Raw genomic sequence first — 20054 nt, 5'->3', positions numbered from 1 at the left:
GTGACATAAATGACTTCTTACTAGGTCAGGAATCCTTCCTTCCAACCCTCATCCCAGACTATTCAAATGGAGTTTAACCCATGTGAAAACTTGTCAGTAGAAGAATTTAGACAGGAAACGAAAATTGCAGAGCTGGTTGAATGAAAATCAATTCAGGGCTAATTTAAGAACTTCTAGGGGGGAAAATGCTGAGTTTACAAACTGAAATAGAAAATGACCACTGTCACATTTCAGTTTAAAAAATGATTGATTCTTTTTCTCTCCATCATTTCCGTGGTTGGAGAACGTTTGTGAGCGAGAGCAGCGAAGACTGTGGCCAGTTTGTTCTCAGTGTTCCATCAAGGTCAAGGACAAAGAATCAATACTGTGAGTATTTCCAGCATTGCTGAGGTGACAGGTAGCATTTCTGAACAGGCTATGCTTGATGAATCACACACATGTGCATCCACAGAGAAAGAGACAGGCTGGGGACAAGGAAGGAATGGTAAAGACCTGCTGCCACAGTAAGGAAAGGAATAAAGAGGAACAGGCTGAGGACCTGGCTCGGTGGTCGATCACTTGCCTTGTATGTGCAAGGCCCTGGGTTGAAGTCAACATTTTACCAAATAAAGATAGGCAGGGCTATGAACACAACAGGAACCGAAACATCATTCTTCATTACAAGAAGCTACATGGTCTGTTTTTTTGGAATTGTTTAAAGAGAACAGAGATGACTACCACATTGATTCTCTCATTTCCATTCTAATTATCATATACTTGCTCCAAAAAGGGTTTTGTTCACTGTTGTCCCTCGTCCACTGTGAACCGCCATCCTACAGTTCGGTTAGGTGGTGATGATCATTCTGATATTTGGGACTAAAGGACTGTTAAGGTCACTCTGTTCTCACCACTTAGATGTAGCCCCACCTCTGCTTGCAGTCATCATTACCTGACTTCTATTTCAGTTGTCACAAACAACTGCTGCCTGGGCAGCTCATATCTTTTCAGATGTGTTTTCTATTTATTTCTATTGGTTTTCCTCAGCAATGAAGGCTCTGCTCTTGCTTCAGAGTTCTGCTCTCTGGTGAAAACACACTCTCTGGCTGGCCTTCAGTGGCAGCAATGGGGTCAACGATCGAGAAGGCATAAAATTCTGTTACCTCAGTACATCAGCCACTACTGAGAGCTGTCCAAAACTCTTAATATCTAAACATTTAAAAACTCATATGTATGTTATTCCAATAAATACTGTCAACATCCTACCTGGTGAAGTGAAGAAAATGACTGGTCAAATTAAGATATATTCAGATATCTGCAACTTTTGCTTGTGTATAAATGGGTTTAACATCTCAAAAAATAAAATAAAATAAAAAATCATATTTTAAAAAGCTATTGAAATGTCTAGTGTTTCAAGAAGATAGTGCAGATAGTTTTAGGAAGCAACTATATTTGGTTTTTGAACATTCCACAATGCCTTCTTACCCATGCATCCATATAATATGTGTTCTTGCAGCTAAGTGCTGGCCTAGCAAATAAATCATTCTTAAAGCCTAAGTTAGACTTCCAGTCTTTCCGTACATCCAGAGTTTCTTTGTGAATGAAAATACTTTTATTTTCTTCCCTCTCCAGATTCAAAGGATTTTTATTAGAATAACGCATGGTGAAGGCTGTAGTCTAACTTTCCACAATTATGTTGACTTCACCAGTTTGTCCCTACACCCAAATATAAATGACAGTCATTATGCACACTTGAAAATACTGATTAGTCATAATTATTTCTATGATGGACGGATGAACTACAAATTAAACTCTCGAACTTGTAAGTAAAGGGGATTAAATTACCCTTTAAGATTTCAACCAGAAAATCAATTACATTGTATGATGCAGAGATTCCCACTCACCCATGGAACCACCCACTCTGAGAAGAGAATGGAACTTAACTCAGTTCTACTTATTACTGTGTGAAGCAAGAGCTCCCAAGCAAACTGTTCGTTCACACATAACGTGTTACACAGGCTCTATGAATGGAAAAGCCAGGCTTCATGGCGAGCATGTGCTTATAGGGCTGGTGGGATTTTGTTGAAGGAGAGAGAGGCTGCAAGATGTTTTCTCAGTGTGTGCTTTATTAGACATATTAGACCAGGGAACAACTTTAATCACAGCCATGAGTTAAGATAAAGGGGAGGGGAAGAAGTAAAAATATCTTCAGATTAAATTGAAAAGTAGGTAATAACATGAGGAAGAAATAAGCATCTTGCATGAAAGAATGTTGTCATGGGAAAGTCACAAAATCCTGAAAGCATCAACTGATTCATTTGCAAGTTGTATGCAGCTACACCTAAAATGTGTCCCCTCTTTTTCAACATATCTACTTCAGCTGTGTCTGCGGGCAGCTCTTACACAAGTCTGCAATAGCCTAATCCCACTGGTTTCCTTCCATCCATGTCTCTCACGGCAGTAAATGAGAACTCGGGAAGTAAATAAGCTAGGAAGTAAATAGGCCATTCCATAATACTAGATCCACATGCCCTGCAAGGGCCTCCCATGATCCAGAGTATAGCTCAACCTGACTTCCCCTGCATTCCCTCACGTTCATTCTCTCTAGCCATATATTGACTTATCCCTGTTCCCTAAGATCTGTCAAACTCACTGTTACTACCACTCAGGATTCTACCTTCTGAGAAGTTCACAGGGCCCGTCTCTACTCTACTTCCTCTGGTGTCAACTCAAGTGTTAACATCTCCCCACTACCCTGTTTGAAATGGAAATAATCAACACTACCTCTAATCACTCTTCTCCTTGTTCTGTTTCTACCTTAGTTTTCTTTCACTATTAGAATGCACATATGTGTATATACACATACATATATACATATGTGTATGCAAATATACAATGTGTATATGTATATATGCATAGATGTGTATACATGTATATATGAATATACATATATATTCATTTCTCACCATTGGCTATCTCTTCCACTGAAATATACTCATAGGAAGGCAGAGACCCTTTTGCTCATAGTAAGTGCTTCATTAAATTCTCTCTAATTACTGATGATATTTTACTAGTTTGTCACCCACTGAGCTCTAATTCAGTGTAACCTTTTTAATTATAATTTGTCTCTCATTGGAGTCTGCCTGCAAGCAAAGAGTCTTTAGTGGTAAACTTATAAAAAGAAATACAATGAGTTGTTTGATAAGACTTGTAAATTGGAAGATTAATATTTTCTGTTGTGTACACTGTTTGGTTGACTTGAAAGATATCCTCTCCTGGGAGTGGTCCACTTGGTGGTTGGTAGGGGCAATAACAAAAGCAGCCCCTTAGGTGGCATTTTGATAGTCAGGTATCATTATATTGCATTATGCCATTATATCCTCAGTCATCTGCAAGAATGAAGATCTTTATCCATTGCAAATTGAACAAATGAGACAGGTCTCTCTCTCAGAGATCTCTCTCTCTCTCTTCTCTTTTTTCCCACTGCTTTTGACCTAAATATAATCCATATTTCCATTGCTTAAATTTCCCAGTGGCACAGCCACTCTAAGTCTGAACACATATGGAGATGTCAAAGGCCCAACTAATTGCCTCCATAAAGATGAAATCGCTTCAATCCTTATTCAAATTATTGCATATGATAGATGGCAAAAGACCCAAACCTGTTCAAAGCAGTTTTCTGATGTCATATGATACTTCATTACCACCACCTGAAATCAAATTAAGGCCAGGATTCCTATCAGGTACAATATATAGTGATGCTATCTCTCGGAAGTTGAAATTCCTCCCGAGGAGGAAAGGTCATCTACAGGCAAACTGCAACATATTCCACTGAAAAATTCGAGGACAATTTCAGCCTTCTCAATTTCTAAGAATAGTAAGGCTATTTCCAAGCCACTGACAGATTTTAAATTGCAGTTACCTTTTTGTTGTGACCATCTCTCATTTTTTTTTTAGAATTCAAGAGATATCTATGTCCATTTCCTGACGGAGCTTCTAGTATGGCATTAAGAGAAAAGTTATATATTTCTTCCAAGTCTACTTTATGGTTTCTCTACTCTTAAATAAGTCAACTGAGTGGCCACAAGTCTGTGAGTAGAATATCTATCAGGGTGCTTTCGTTGTGGAAGCTATTCATTAAATTTGTTTTCAGGGAAAGAATAAATAATGAAAATAATGAGGACATAAATTTATTAGAGACCTAAATATGTCTTTGTCAAATATGTCACTAGCAAGCTCATTTCTTTCAGTGAAAAGATGCTAATAAGATTGTTAGGCAGCTAAAGGTGTAAGGGGGGGGGATAGCCGATGAATTTTGTTCTAAATATAGCCATTAGAAATGTCTGGGTTATAATTTCTGATAATTTATCATTTATCCTGCCTCATCATGTCTCTGAGTCTTTGTTTACATTAAAATGTATGAGCAGGGATCAGATAAACGATAATCCTTGAACTTCATGGTCTGTAACATCTGCAAAAGTAATTAACAAAGATGCAAAAGAAAATGGAACCCATGGAGAGGGATTCCAGCCTGGTGTCCAGCAAACACTGAGTCAATGGACATTGTAAAGTAAATTATCAGAAGAGCACAGATAATAAAATGGACAAGGTAGAAGAGAAGCTGTTGAAACTGAGCTCTGAGGTCTGTCTTTTTGTTTGTTTGTTTGTTTGTTTATTTGTTTTTGGTTTTTCTTTTCTACCATTGGCCTGGGTTTGATACAACATGTACAAGTTGGGAAGAAACATCACTGACTGGCATTACACGGGCTCCTTATTTCTGAGGACAGAGGCGAATGTATCTCAGATCATACTAAAAGCCCCAGTGGAATACACAAAATGTAACATGTTATGCAACCTCTACATTTTAAGAAATTAGGTGTGCAGAGAGAGGACATACTTGCAGAGAAATTCACATCTCTTAACTCGGTTGATTTCAGGATATAAGTCTCAGCCACTCTACCCCAATCTAGGGTAGCAATAATACCTATTACATGGATTGGTTATTAGGAAAGAATGGGGAACTTGGCACAGACTGGAACCTGATGTTTCAATAAGTAATGCAGCATGTCTTTGGCGTTTTTAGAGAGTGACTTACCAACAAAGAGTTGACTATTGAGCTGTAACAGGACATGGCCATCCGTGGGAGCCGCTTGTATCTTTGGAGGGAGCTCGTCCACCCGAAGGGATGCCTCTTTCATGTTCCTTTCCACTCGCACATGATGCCACTGGTTGTCGTTGAAGTGAGTGGGTGAATGCACAGAGAGTTCAAAAGGCCCATTCCCCACGTCAAATGAAAAGGTGACTGTTGTGGGTGCTGGAAATATCAGATAGGAGGGTTTTCCGGGTGAGTCTCCAATACACTTAAGATAATGCCTCACAGCAATCATTAGACACAAGGCTTATGTAAAAGGAAGCAACGACATCCAAACAGACACAACTCTCTTGAGGTGGAATGAGGGGGTAAGGTGCATTTTGGGGGTAAAAATAAAAGATTTTTAAAGGTTCTTTCTCTGAATTAATCTTTCACATTGATAAAGATTCAACTGTTCAGAGAGAGTACAAAACTAGCATCTGTAATTGATTATACAAAATAATCGCTTCATTGATTCAAAGTTTATATAATTTAACAGCATGAGACATGCATTGGATATTATGCTATTAATAGCAGCCTATGAATATATCAAAATAATAAGTGGTTCATTAAGTAATTTTGTAATTAATATTAGTCATTAACTGAAAATTTATCTTCAATTTTAATTACTTCAACTCAAAACTTTCTCTACTGCTAATGAATTTATCAATATTTTTACTGAATTATCCCTTGTTAAATATTAAATTATTTTCTTGGAAAGTAGGGTTTTTTTTTTCATACTAGAGGTATGAGCTCCTAAAAGCTAACTGAAAAATTCAGGACTAGCTGACTATGTCCCAGGACCTTTCTGGAAAGGATACTTACAGCGTAATTCTATTCGTATGAAGTCAGTGATTCCCAGGTTTTCTAAAAACACCCCAGAGAGGGCTGTCGTCTTGAAAAAGAAGGACACATCTGCACTGAGCTCGCCATGGAATGTGGGAAAGTGGAGGTAGGAAGCCTCGGTATTAAAGGAAGCTGCGTTCCAAAACGGCCCTGTTTAGACAAGTACAGGAAAGAACAGACTCAAGGAGAAAACAAGGACATACAAGGAGTTTCGTAACTGCAACTGTGCTTTCTCCATTTAGCATCATGCCTGTTTAAAAATGTTGCTCATCCATCCAATATAAATCTCTTTCCTTGTTAACAGACTCGCAGGCATAGGACAAGAGATCCTACAGAGACAAAAACCTGAATTTTTTCCAATATACAACAGAAGAGCTTCCTACATAAATGGCCAAAATACAAGGGGGGGGGGAACACCTGCAAACAAAAATTCTATACTCAGCTAAAGTAATATCTGAAGAATCTGCTAAGCCTTGATTAATTGCTTAATATTTTTGTATCCCAAAAACATAAACACCTAGTTGTTATGACTCAAAAACTCCCTACAGCAGCTCCTTGCTAAGCACACTTGCCAGAAAATTACATTCTCAACTAGCCCTATTATTGGCCCTTGCCAACTTCACACTGAAATCAGCATTCTAAATCTGCTCTCGTGTAATTAAAGACCAAAATACACTTTGTCTATGTAGCACAGTTGTACTTATGAAAATGCATTTTTTTCGTTCAATAGTCATTCTTTGTTTTGCTTATAACAGGGAAGTAGGTGAAAACTTTCTCTAAATGTTTACAAATATTCAATATTTAAGAAGAGATGAAAAATGGAGCTTGGAATATCTGTTTAGTGATCTGGGAAAACCCAAACATGTAGGGGCTGGAGAGATGGCTTAGCTGTTAAGACTCTGTACATGTCTTACAAAAGACCCAAATTTGATTCCTACCACCCACAGCAGGCAGCTCTCAACCCCCATAGCTCCACCTCCAGGATATCCAACACAGTCTTCAGATCTCCACAGTTAACTCAACCCAGGTACTAAACCTACCCTGCGTCTTCAGCACACATTCAGAGAAATGAAGAGTGTGAGCGCACATGCGTGTGTGTGTGTGTGTGTGTGTGTGTGTGTGTGTGTGTGTGTGTACTTTTAAAGGCTAAATACAGTGTTTCCACCTTGACTAGCATTGGTGGATATTTGCAACTTTTCTTTTAAAAAAAAAAAGAGAGATTTGAGGGTATGAAGCAAAAAAAATATGGAAAATGAAATACAAATTCACAGGCAGGGCTGTCAGGATGAAATCCAGCTGAATCTATTGAGTTGATGTGGAGAATTATCAGAGAAATGAGCTATGAGCCGCAGCTGCCACCAGCAAGTTCTTAGCACATCAACTAGGACTAGGGGCATCCTTAGTGTGAAGACAGTCCACCCACTCTCTCAACAAGGAATAAAATTCTCCTATCTAAATTACCTTCCTGTAAGTAAGACATATTGGTCTTCCAGAGCCAGTAGCAGCTGTTTTAAAGAAAGAGTTCATTATGGTAGCATACAGCAGAGAGCCAGCTACTTCAAAATCACAAACTTGACCTGTTTCTACATGTCCCTTAAATTTTTGCCTTCTTTTCTGATAACCCTGCAAAGAACACTGTATAGGTCTATAGTTTGTGTTCTTTCTGTTATTTATTTTTTAATGGACCTGACTTAAAAGTCAAATTTCTGCTACATTTGGTCAATTTAAAACTGAATTTATTCAATTGTAAAAAACATATTCTGTGAGATCCCACCTCCTCACACACAGCCAAATGAATTTACATATTATCTGAGTTCTCCCAAGGCTATGTCTTACATCCTTTAAATAGTTACTTCTATACTAGAGCCTTAGATCATATCTCAGTCTATGAAAGGAGGCACAAAAAATAATACAAAATGTCAACGAAGAGGTAATAGCATATCTGTGCTCTTTAAATGGCTTACCTGATTTTTATAAGAAGCAACATGCCTTTCTCTTAAAATGCTAGATATTAAATCAAAGTACGTAATTTTGAAATATGGGATACTGCTAAGTATGATCTCATATGCTTAGAAAGGGAGTGATCAGGACCAAGGTTTAAGTTATATAATGTTATTTTATTATCATATTAATACATTGTAAAATCAACATTTCATATGCTGCATGATGTATTATAACTAACTCAATAAAGCTTCATATGGAAGAATTCAGGGAATAGTTGAATCTGAAGGACAATCTGAATTGCTTCTCTCTGTACAATTAATGCTCTCAGGTTAGTGAAGACAGTTTAGCTTTAGGAAGCTGAAACACGCTTATATACACAATACTGTGCTTTGTTTAGTTAGCAAACCCCATTTTACAAACTCACAATAGGTAGAGATGGAGGTAAGAACAATTCACAAGATTAAGAAACTGGTGCTAATTCAAGACAATTATAAAGAAAACCAAGGCCAGCGTTTACACTGATGGAATAGTGTGTAATGGCACGCGATATCTCAGCTCCTTATCTCCAGTGCACACAAGAGGATTTGGGCAGTCTCAGAGAAAGGAGGCTCAGAGAAAGGAGCAAGGGAGAGGCGGAGATCTGTAGTAACAGCAGGAAACTGTCCTCAAAAGAGGATTCTATAAGGAAGGGGACTGGAGAGCCCCTAATCTGCCCAGGAGCAGTTCTGAAATATTGCATGATTTGTTGCTAGGCAAAAAAGATGTTTTTTAAAAAAAATCACCTCAATGAAAACATAGGAAAGGCAAAGCTGAATCGGGTGGCTCACAGAGTAAAGCAGTTGTCATATAAGCACAAGAACCTGAGCTAGATCCCTACATAAAGCCAGGTGTGCCCACATAAAGCCAGGTGTGCCCACATAAAGCCAGGTGTGCCCACATAAAGCCAGGTGCGCCAGGATGCTTCTATAATCCCGGGGCTAAGCTAGGGGAGACAGGTGAGCTTCATGTTCAGTGGGAGATGCACTCTTTTCACAATGTCTGTGGAGAGAGTCTGCGGTAGACAGCTGATGTCAACCTCTGGCCTCTATGTGCATGTGCACATATGTGCATTAACATGTGCACCCCAATAATACATCCAGATGTATTGTAATGCATTGTTTAATGATAATGAACCACAAAATAAGTAAAATATCTAATTAAACAAATACGAATCAGTAAAGAAAAATTAAGTTCCCTTGGAAACTTTGCCTTTTAGATTTCCAAAACTATACAATGTATATATGTATTATATCAGGATGAAGATTAATTGCTATTTATATAAAATAGAAACATATAATAAGTATCTGACTTTATGTGCAAATATTTTTATAAAGAGCCTTAAGGAATTAGAATTTAGCACTATTTAATACTATATGTACTTTTAAAAAGTTTCTGAGCATTTAGTTCTCTCATAATAGAGTGGCATTTTAAAAGAAATTCTATAAAATGGAGTAGTATTTTCTTAGGGTTGGAGATATAAAGAAATCAAAGGAGAGTGATGAGAATCTCTTCTTAAAAGTAAATTTCACATATATAATATTAAACTATATATAATATTAAAATATTGATATGAGGAATATTTTAGCAGTCAATGCACCTTCTAAGTATTTATGGGCCATTAAAATGAGCTAGAAAATAGAAATCTCTTAGCAGAAATAAAACACCACGATTAATTACATGTTGCTTCTTTGGAACACGAAAACCTATGTATTGGTTTAATAATTCACTGGTTCCTCTTTTTAGCACTTCTGTTATTGTTTTCAACAATTTATGAACCTCCATAGAAATCCATATGTGCAAAAATGAGGGTGAAGCAAATGAAGTCTGGCTGAGGAGAATCACAGTGTGTGGATTATAGATCGGTAGAAGAGAGAGAGCAAAGCTATTCATGGGTGTTTGCATACAGTAAAATACCCCTGCTGTCTCCTCCAACACATTCAATAGAGTTGGCATGATTTTTACCTCTTACAAAAGCAGAGCTGAGATCTTCTTTGTAATCAGAGGATTTAAAAAATAATCTGCAGAATATTTTTCTTATTATACTTACATTAATTTTATAGAAAAGTGGATATTAGTAACAAAGGAAAGATTTCATATATATATGAAAGTTTAATATATATATTAAAGTTTCAAGGACAGACAATCTTATTTTACAAGAGGCTGGAAGAATAGAATTTGTGTATGTGTGCATTTATATTTGTGTGTGCATGGCCACAAGCATACATACATACTTATATATATGTATGTATGTATACATATAATTATATGTATGTATGTATGTATGTATGTATGTATGTATATGCAAACTGTCAAAGGTCAACTGCAGCTGTCATTCTTTAGGATCTGTGCACTTCGTTTTGGGAGGTCTCTCACTGGGAGGACGATTCCTGAGGCTCCTAGCCCAGCTAACCTAGCCAAATCTGTGAGTGCCCAAACTCTGTAAGAGATAGTCTGGTCACCAAACCCCTGTATCTGTCTCCACGGGGCTTTCTAGTAGGTGCTTGAATTGAATTAACATGCCCATACCTCTACAGCAAGCATTTTCTGAATGAACTATCTTCTCAGCTCAATTTTGATGCAAGCATGCACTTACTATCATCCTAGGTACAAAAGGATGTATAAAATTGTAAACAAAGTGAACAAAGTTGATTTAACTTTAGTGTTGCTTATTCATATTTCATCCTTGTGAATGTCAGAATGACATTGGAAAGTATGTAAGGCTGTGGTAGATGCCAGAAAAGAAATCTTTAAGTTGAACTATCAAACAACATGCTAATATACATGGAAAGATGTATATTTCAAATACAAAATACATCTGGTCTAGCCAATACTGTTTCCTTACATTAACATATATAGCTATGGAATAAACTCTGAATCCAGTTACCCATTTGAGAAGAAAATTCATTTGTAGCCTACCTTAGATGTTTAAGTAAGATGAAATAGAGTTGTTTTGGTGGAAGTAAGATAAATAAGTGCAAATTGAAGAGATTTCTGTTGAACACATGCCAATTGAACTTCTCTTTTTCACACATTTAATGTCAAAAATAATTAGACACTCAGAATACTGTCTGAGAATATTATTAAAATATTTTAACACTCTCATGGACCATAAATGGAAAAACTTGTAACATCCCTCTGTATTTGCAAACATACATACTTTATATTAGACCTGTCAGTGTTTTTTAATTATAATATATTGGCCCTTCAAATACATTTATATTCAGACATACCAGATTCTATTTTCCATGCTCAGAGGAAACTTTTCTATATTAATTAATTTGATGAGGTATTTCACTGACTATACTCACCAAAATAAGAGTTAGTAAATTATTCATATTTATTACCTAATGACTCCTGCAAATATGACTTAATTATAGATTATAGTCTTTGCTTGAGTATACACACACACATATATATATGTACATGTATATATGTATATATGTGTGTATATATATATATATATATATATATATATATATATTCTTTAATGTACATCTTATGTAAGCACATGTTGGATATAGCACAATGCCAAATGAGGACACTACATGTCAATTTGCAAGCACCACTAATGGCTAATGCTTTTCATGAATTCCATGTTCTTAGAAGGTGATTTTGGACCTGCTCTGTTTCCAAGCATACAACATCCCAGTTTTCACACTTGAACTTCTATACAAATAAAAAGCCCAAGAGACATTCTCTAATCACCCACTTCACCTCTTCATCTCCCTGTTATCACTATCTACACTCTACATCCTTTGTGTAGAATCCCAAACTGTTCCTATTCTAAAGATGTCTGTGATTGGTCGCTTGCTTCAGTACAACTGTGGTATTAATTCTCCCATCTTCCAAACTCAGTTCTATGGTATTACTTTTCTTCCCACCCATTACTAATTTCTCCATTGTTTCACATCCACTGTTTGATGAGCCTATTCTTGGCTCTAATCTCCCACGCTCAGCTCAACTAACTCTCCTAAACAAGCCATTGTCAATGTCAATGATGATCTCTACATTGTTCAATTCAGTTGTCACAATTCTTGCCTTGTGTAAGCTATCAACATTTAATGTAGTTGATTATGCTTGCTCCCTGGAAACATTATTTCTACTCGGAGCCCAGGACACCCACACTTTTCTACCTTTTGCACTAGTGCTATAAAATTCTCGGTCTTCCTCCCTTCTTCCTCCTCACCAACTCCACTTATTACTTCTGGAATATCCCCATGACTCTGCCCATATACATCTTCACCCACAATAACTCTAGTTGATCTATTGTGTGGCTGTAAGCATATTTATTATATATGAACATATGTTTGAACCCTGGAACTTTTAACGTGACAACATCACATCTCTATTTCAATGACTGATGACATCTCGGCTTTTTGATGTCTAACAATGAAGCTTCTTGCAATAATTCCAACATCTTGACCTTGGAAGTAGTGTTTTCCATTTCAATCAATGTCAGCTCTATGCTTCTAACTATCATATCAAACACATCTCTGTCATATTCTTCATGTTTTCTCTTGAAAATGACATCAATTCGTCAGCAACTTCATTAACCCTCCCTTTACACAATGCCCACAATCACATCTCTCACCGCTGCTCTGTGCTCCAAGTCACTATGATGTTTCAGCACAGTTAATAATATGGCATCACCCACATCTTGCTGTGGTCCTACCCTGCTGAACCTCACTAAAGCATAAGTCACCATGTTCTCTTACTCACAACTCTCTAGTGTTCTCCAAGCTCACTGAAACCGAAAATAAAGATTCCCAAACCCTCCCGAACATGATTACCAGTTTCTTATGTGACTCTTTTACCATTCACAACTTACTCATGGTGCCCCACTTTGTTTCATGAAAACACACATGTATACATTTCTATCAGCTACATCCCCACATCTGTATCACAGCTCTGATTTCCTCTTGTTTTGAGATTCATTCAAACATATACACAATCCTTGTTTCCTTATTGTCTTCAGTCTTGACTTTATTTGAATGTTGCCTTCTTGATGATCCTTTAACAATTATCTCATTTAAAACTTCCTCTCCTCTGTATTAATTTTACTGATTTTTCTTGACAGCACTTGTTAGCATCTATCATAACATATATCTTACTTGATTATTGTCTTCTCTTTCTAAGAGAATGTAAATGCCAAGAACATGTGTAAGAATGCTCTCTCTCTCTCTCTCTCTCTCTCTCTCTCTCTCTCTCTCTCTCTCTCTCTCCCTTTCCCTCCATCTCTTCCTCCTTCCCTCTCTCTCTCAGTGCAAGTAGTCTATCAATCAGTATGTGTTGAAAAAAAATGATACACTTTCTTTTGTTATATGAGCAATTAGAAAGTTATAATAATTCCTATATGTTTAAACTTTATGTGTTCCAAGGAATCCACTCAACTTTTTTATTGAACAGGAAAGAATGAGAGAAATAAGGAAGGACAGGGAGAAGAAAAGGGAGGGTTGGATGATACGATAGCAACATCAAAGAACTAGAAAAAAAATTCTAACAAGGTAAGATGAATAATGAACATTGAAATAAAATTTCACAGAGGGTGGGGATTATCAGACATAGAAATTTATATTATCTTATTATGTGTTGAAATGGAATTGATCCCTACTTCTTTAGCAGCTCATAGGTAGACTGCCAACTGAAAGGAAGTTTGTCTAGTGGAAGGGAAATTAAGCAAATCACTAGTCAATATCTCTTTCCTAGTCTGAGCACCTAACTTCTGCAAGGTTATTGCATCCATGGGCGTTTAGTTATGTAATGAGTCATTGGCAGCTGTACTTTCTCAGGCCATGAGACCAGTCAGTACAGACAAGATGAATTTCAGAGACGTAAACGTTCCTTAGAACAAGAAACTCTCAACCATCTTTCCTAACTTGATAGATTTTTATGGGTAATATCCCCCTAAAACTTCAAAACAACTCAGTAGAGATACATTTAATAAAAATGATAGAAAGTCTCAATGTCCAAAAAGTAACTAAGAACAGAAAGTTAGAGCAGTTGCAAAAACTCTTCAAAACACAGGATGAGTAAGCCTTCTAGGATATTGTATCTGTTTCACAGAAAAAAAATAGCAAATGTATAACACTTGGATGCATTTTTATTAAATAATGACCTTTAAATATAGCTTTTCCTTCAAGCGATCACCCAAAAAGGGCACGTTTTCTTTTAAGTTTGACCTCATATTTCTCCAAAGTCTTCAATGCAGGAAAATTAAAAAATACTATCCACCAATTTCTGAGCAGGAAAGGAAAATAAGTCCAGCCTAAAGGGTATTTTGTTACATTTTAAGTGTTGAGGCAGCAAATGCCTTTCAGAAACAGAACCTTCTTCTGTAGTCAGCCTGAAGGAAAGAATGAGCAGCTATGGTAAACAAGATGGCTGAATTCTTCAGTGCAAACCAAGTTTGAAAACGTGAACAAACCTGGCAGAGGTCACAAACATGTCTCTAAAATGTTACAGTGGTTCCCAAAGTAATGAGCCCATCAGGATATGCTGAAATTTATCAATTCTTCAGTTACATTTTTAAGGCAAGATAAGTGAAATCAAAACCTGTGTCTACAAAACAACTTAAAAATGACTATAGGACCCTGCTCACACAGTTAAACAGTACAATTGGGCTATTTCAAATGTTCATCAAACATTGAATGGATAAAGGGATAAAAAAATGTATTTATCTATTCCTGTAGTGAAATGATATTTGTCCATAGAAATAAGATATCAATACATGCTTCAACACAGATGAACTTTAAAATATTGTGAAAACGCCATCTTGGTTCCGGGACTCAGCAGAACTTAGGAAATTAGTCTGAACAGGTTAGAGGGTGCGCCAGAGAACCGGACAGCTTCTGGGACAGGCAGAAGCACAGACCCGCTGAGGCAGCACCCTTTGCAGGCCGCAGACAGCCGGCCACCGTCCGGACCAGAGGACAGGTGTCCGCCTGGCTTGGGAGGCAGCCTCAGCCTCAGCAGCAGCAGTCGCCATCTGGGTTCCGGGACTCCGCGGAACTTAGGAAATTAGTCTGAACAGGTGAGAGGGTGCGCCAGAGAACCGGACAGCTTCTGGGACAGGCGGAAGCACAGAGCCGCTGAGGCAGCACCCTTTGCAGGCTGCAGACAGTCGGCCACCGTCCAGACCAGAGGACAGGTGTCCACCTGGCTTGGGAGGCAGCCTCAGCCTCAGGAGCAGCGGTCGCCATCTTGGTTCTGGGACTCCCTGGAACTTAGGAATTTAGTCTGCACAGGGGAGAGTCTGCACCACAGAAGCTGACAGCTTCTGGGAACTGCCAAAGCAACACAGCTTCTGAGAGAGGCCCTGTTTTGGGCCTTCTTCTTCAACCAGGAGGATGTCCAAAAACAAGATATCTGCGCAACTTCCCTGTAAGAGAGCTTGCCAGCAGAGAGTGCTCTGAGCACTGAAACTCAGAGGAGAGAATCTGTCTCCCAGGTCTGCTTATAGACGGTAACAGAATCACCAGAAGAACAATCTCTAAACAGAGTCAACTATAACTACTAACTCCAGAGATTACCAGATGGTGAAAGGTAAACGTTGGAATCCTACTAACAGGAACCAAGACCACTCACCATCATCAGAACCCAGCACTCCCACTTCGCCCAGTCCAGGGCACCCCAACACACCCGAAAACCTAGACCTAGATTTAAAAGCATATCTCATGATGATGGTAGAGGACATCAAGAAGGACTTTAATAAATCACTTAAAGAAATACAGGAGAACACTGCTAAAGAGTTACAAGTCCTTAAAGAAAAACAGGAAAACACAATCAAACAGGTAGAAGTCCTTACAGAAAAAGAGGAAAAAACATACAAACAGGTGATGGAAATGAACAAAACCATACTAGACCTAAAAAGGGAAGTAGACACAATAAAGAAAACTCAAAGTGAGGCAACACTGGAGATAGAAACCCTAGGAAAGAAATCTGGAACCATAGATTTAAGCATCAGCAACAGAATACAAGAGATGGAAGAGAGAATCTCAGGTGCAGAAGATTCCATAGAGAACATCGGCACAACAATCAAAGAAAATGGAAAATGCAAAAAGATCCTAACTCAAAATACCCAGGAAATCCAGGACACAATGAGAAGACCAAACCTACGGATAATAGGAGTGGATGAGAATGAAGATTTTCAACTCAAAGGACCAGCAAACATCTTCAACAAAATTATTGAAGAAAACTTCCCAAATCTAAAGAAAGAGATGCCTATGAACACACAAGAAGCCTACAGAACTCCAAATAGACTGGACCAGAAAAGAAATTCCTCCCGACACATAATAATCAGAACAACAAATGCACTAAATAAAGATAGAATACTAAAAGCAGTAAGGGAAAAAGGTCAAGTAACATATAAAGGCAAGCCTATCAGAATTACACCAGATTTTTCACCAGAGACTATGAAAGCCAGAAGAGCCTGGACAGATGGTATACAGACACTAACAGAACACAAATTCCAGCCCAGGCTACTATACCCAGCCAAACTCTCAATTACCATAGATGGAGAAACCAACGTATTCCACGACAAAACCAAATTCACACATTATCTCTCCACGAATCCAGCCCTTCAAAGGATAATAACAGAAAAAAACCAATACAAGAATGGGAACAACGCCCTAAAAAAACAAGAAGGTAATTCCTCAACAAACCTAAAAGAAGACAGCCACAAGAACAGAATGCCAACTTTAACAACAAAAATAACAGCAAACAACAATTACTTTTCCTTAATATCTCTTAACATCAATGGTCTCAACTCCCCAATAAAAAGACATAGACTAACAAACTGGCTACACAAACAAGACCCAACATTTTGCTGCTTACAGGAGACACATCTCAGAGAAAAAGATAGACACTACCTCAGAATAAAAGGCTGGAAAACAATTTTCCAAGCAAATGGTATGAAGAAACAAGCTGGAGTAGCCATCCTAATATCTGATAAGATTGACTTCCAACCCAAAGTCATCAAAAAAGACAAGGAGGGGCACTTCGTTCTCATCAAAGGTAAAATCCTCCAAGAGGAACTCTCAATTCTGAATATCTATGCTCCAAATACAAGGGCAGCCACATTCATTAAGGAAACTTTAGTAAAGCTCAAAGCACACATTGCACCTCACACAATAATAGTGGGAGACTTCAACACACCACTTTCACCAATGGACAGATCATGGAAACAGAAACTAAACAGGGACACACTGAAACTAACAGAAGTGATGAAACAAAGGGATCTGACAGATATCTACAGAACATTTTATCCTAAAACAAAAGGATATACCTTCTTCTCAGCACCTCATGGTACCTTCTCCAAAATTGACCACATAATAGGTCACAAAACAGGCCTCAACAGATTCAAAAATATTGAAATTGTCCCATGTATCCTATCAGATCACCATGCACTAAGGCTGATCTTCAATAACAAAAAAAAATAACAGAAAGCCAACACTCACGTGGAAACTGAACAACACTCTTCTCAATGATACCTTGGTCAAGGAAGGAATAAAGAAAGAAATTAAAGACTTTTTAGAGTTTAATGAAAATGAAGCCACAACGTACCCAAACCTTTGGGACACAATGAAAGCATTTTAAGAGGGAAACTCATACCTCTGAGTGCCTCCAAGAAGAAACGGGAGAGAGCACATACTAGCAGCTTGACAACACATCTAAAAGCTCTAGAAAAAAAGGAAGCAAATTCACCCAAGAGGAGTAGACAGCAGGAAATAATCAAACTCAGGGGTGAAATCAACCAAGTGGAAACAAGAACTATTCAAAGAATTAACCAAACGAGGAGTTGGTTCTTTGAGAAAATCAACAAGATAGATAAACCCTTAGCTAGACTCACTAGAGGGCACAGAGACAAACTCCTAATTAACAAAATCAGAACTGAAAAGGGAGACATAACAACAGATCCTGAAGAAATCCAAAACACCATCAGATCCTTCTACAAAAGGCTATACTCAACAAAACTGGAAAACCTGGACGAAATGGATAAATTTCTCGACAGATACCAGGTACCAAAGTTGAATCAGGATCAAGTTGACCTTCTAAACAGTCCCATATCCCCTAAAGAAATAGAAGCAGTTATAAATAGTCTCCCAGCCAAAAAAAGCCCAGGACCAGACAGGTTTAGTGCAGAGTTCTATCAGACCTTCAAAGAAGATCTAATTCCAGTTCTGCACAAACTTTTTCACAAGATAGAAGTAGAAGGTACTCTACCCAACTCATTTTATGAAGCCACTATTACTCTGATACCTAAACCACAGAAAGATCCAACAAAGATAGAGAACTTCAGACCAATTTCTCTTATGAATATTGATGCAAAAATCCTCAATAAAATTCTCGTTAACCGAATCCAAGAACACATTAAAGCAATCATCCATCCTGACTAAGTAGGTTTTATCCCAGGGATGCAGGGATGGTTTAATATACGAAAATCCATCAATGTAATCCATTATATAAACAAACTCAAAGACAAAAACCACATGATCATCTCGTTAGATGCAGAAAAACCATTTGACAAGATCCAACACCCATTCATGATAAAAGTTCTGGAAAGATCAGGAATTCAAGGCCCATACCTAAACATGATAAAAGCAATCTACAGCAAACCAGTAGCCAACATCAAAGTAAATGGAGAGAAGCTGGAAGCAATCCCACTAAAATCAGGGACTAGACAAGGCTGCCCACTTTCTCCCTACCTTTTCAACATAGTACTTGAAGTATTAGCCAGAGCAATTCGACAACAAAAGGAGATCAAGGGGATACAAATTGGAAAGGAGGAAGTCAAAATATCACTTTTTGCAGATGATATGATAGTATATATAAGTGACCCTAAAAATTCCACCAGAGAACTCCTAAACCTGATAAACAGCTTCGGTGAAGTAGCTGGATATAAAATTAACTCAAACAAGTCAATGGCCTTTCTCTACACAAAGAATAAACAGGCTGAGAAAGAAATTAGGGAAACAACACCCTTCTCAATAGTCACAAATAATATAAAATATCTTGGCGTGACTCTAAGGAAGTGAAAGATCTGTATGATAAAAACTTCAAGTCTCTGAAGAAAGAAATTAAAGAAGATCTCAGAAGATGGAAAGATCTCCCATGCTCATGGATTGGCAGGATCAACATTGTAAAAATGGCTATCTTGCCAAAAGCAATTTACAGATTCAATGCAATCCCCATCAAAATTCCAACTCAATTCTTCAACGAATTAGAAGGAGCAATTTGCAAATTCATCTGGAATAACAAAAAACCTAGGATAGCAAAAACTCTTCTCAAGGATAAAAGAACCTCTGGTGGAATCACCATGCCTGACCTAAAGCTTTACTACAGAGCAATTGTGATAAAAACTGCATGGTACTGGTATAGAGACAGACAAGTAGACCAATGGAATAGAATTGAAGACCCAGAAATGAACCCACACACCTATGGTCACTTGATCTTCGACAAGGGAGCTAAAACCATCCAGTGGAAGAAAGACAGCATTTTCAACAATTGGTGCTGGCACAACTGGTTGTTATCATGTAGAAGAATGCGAATCGATCCATACTTATCTCCTTGTACTAAGGTCAAATATAAATGGATCAAGGAAATTCACATAAAACCAGAGACACTGAAACTTATAGAGGAGAAAGTGGGGAAAAGCCTTGAAGATATTGGCACAGGGGAAAAATTCCTGAACAGAACAGCAATGGCTTGTGCTGTAAGATCGAGAATTGACAAATGGGACCTAATGAAACTCCAAAGTTTCTGCAAGGCAAAAGACACCGTCAATAAGACAAAAAGACCACCAACAGATTGGGAAAGGATCTTTACCTATCCTAAATCAGATAGGGGACTAATATCCAACATATATAAAGAACTCAAGAAGGTGGACTTCAGAAAATCAAATAACCCCATTAAAAAATGGGGCTCAGAACTGAACAAAGAATTCTCACCTGAGGAATACCGAATGGCAGAGAAGCACCTGAAAAAATGTTCAACATCCTTAATCATCAGGGAAATGCAAACCAAAACAACCCTGAGATTCCACCTCACACCAGTCAGAATGGCTAAGATCAAAAATTCAGGTGACAGCAGATGCTGGCGAGGATGTGGAGAAAGAGGAACA

General features: G+C 37.8%; 1 protein-coding gene across 4 annotated transcripts in view; it reads right to left on the bottom strand.

Moving 5' to 3' along the window:
- The window catches only part of Cntnap4 (contactin associated protein-like 4), a 312910-nt gene that overhangs the window by 34900 nt on the left and 257956 nt on the right, over window positions 1-20054 (bottom strand). For all 4 annotated transcript variants that reach the window (XM_006530730.2, XM_030243313.1, XM_006530729.4 and 1 more), the window contains exons 16-17: window positions 5933-6103; window positions 5072-5290 (exon numbers count right to left, since the gene is read on the bottom strand). In XM_006530730.2, coding sequence (XP_006530793.1) covers window positions 5072-5290; window positions 5933-6103 — 390 coding nt within the window. The remainder of the gene's footprint in view (window positions 1-5071; window positions 5291-5932; window positions 6104-20054) is intronic.

The sequence above is a fragment of the Mus musculus genome, chromosome 8, assembly GCF_000001635.26.
Source record: "Mus musculus strain C57BL/6J chromosome 8, GRCm38.p6 C57BL/6J".
NCBI classification, from domain to species: Eukaryota; Metazoa; Chordata; class Mammalia; order Rodentia; family Muridae; genus Mus; species Mus musculus.
This window is presented reverse-complemented; position numbering and strand designations above follow the sequence as displayed.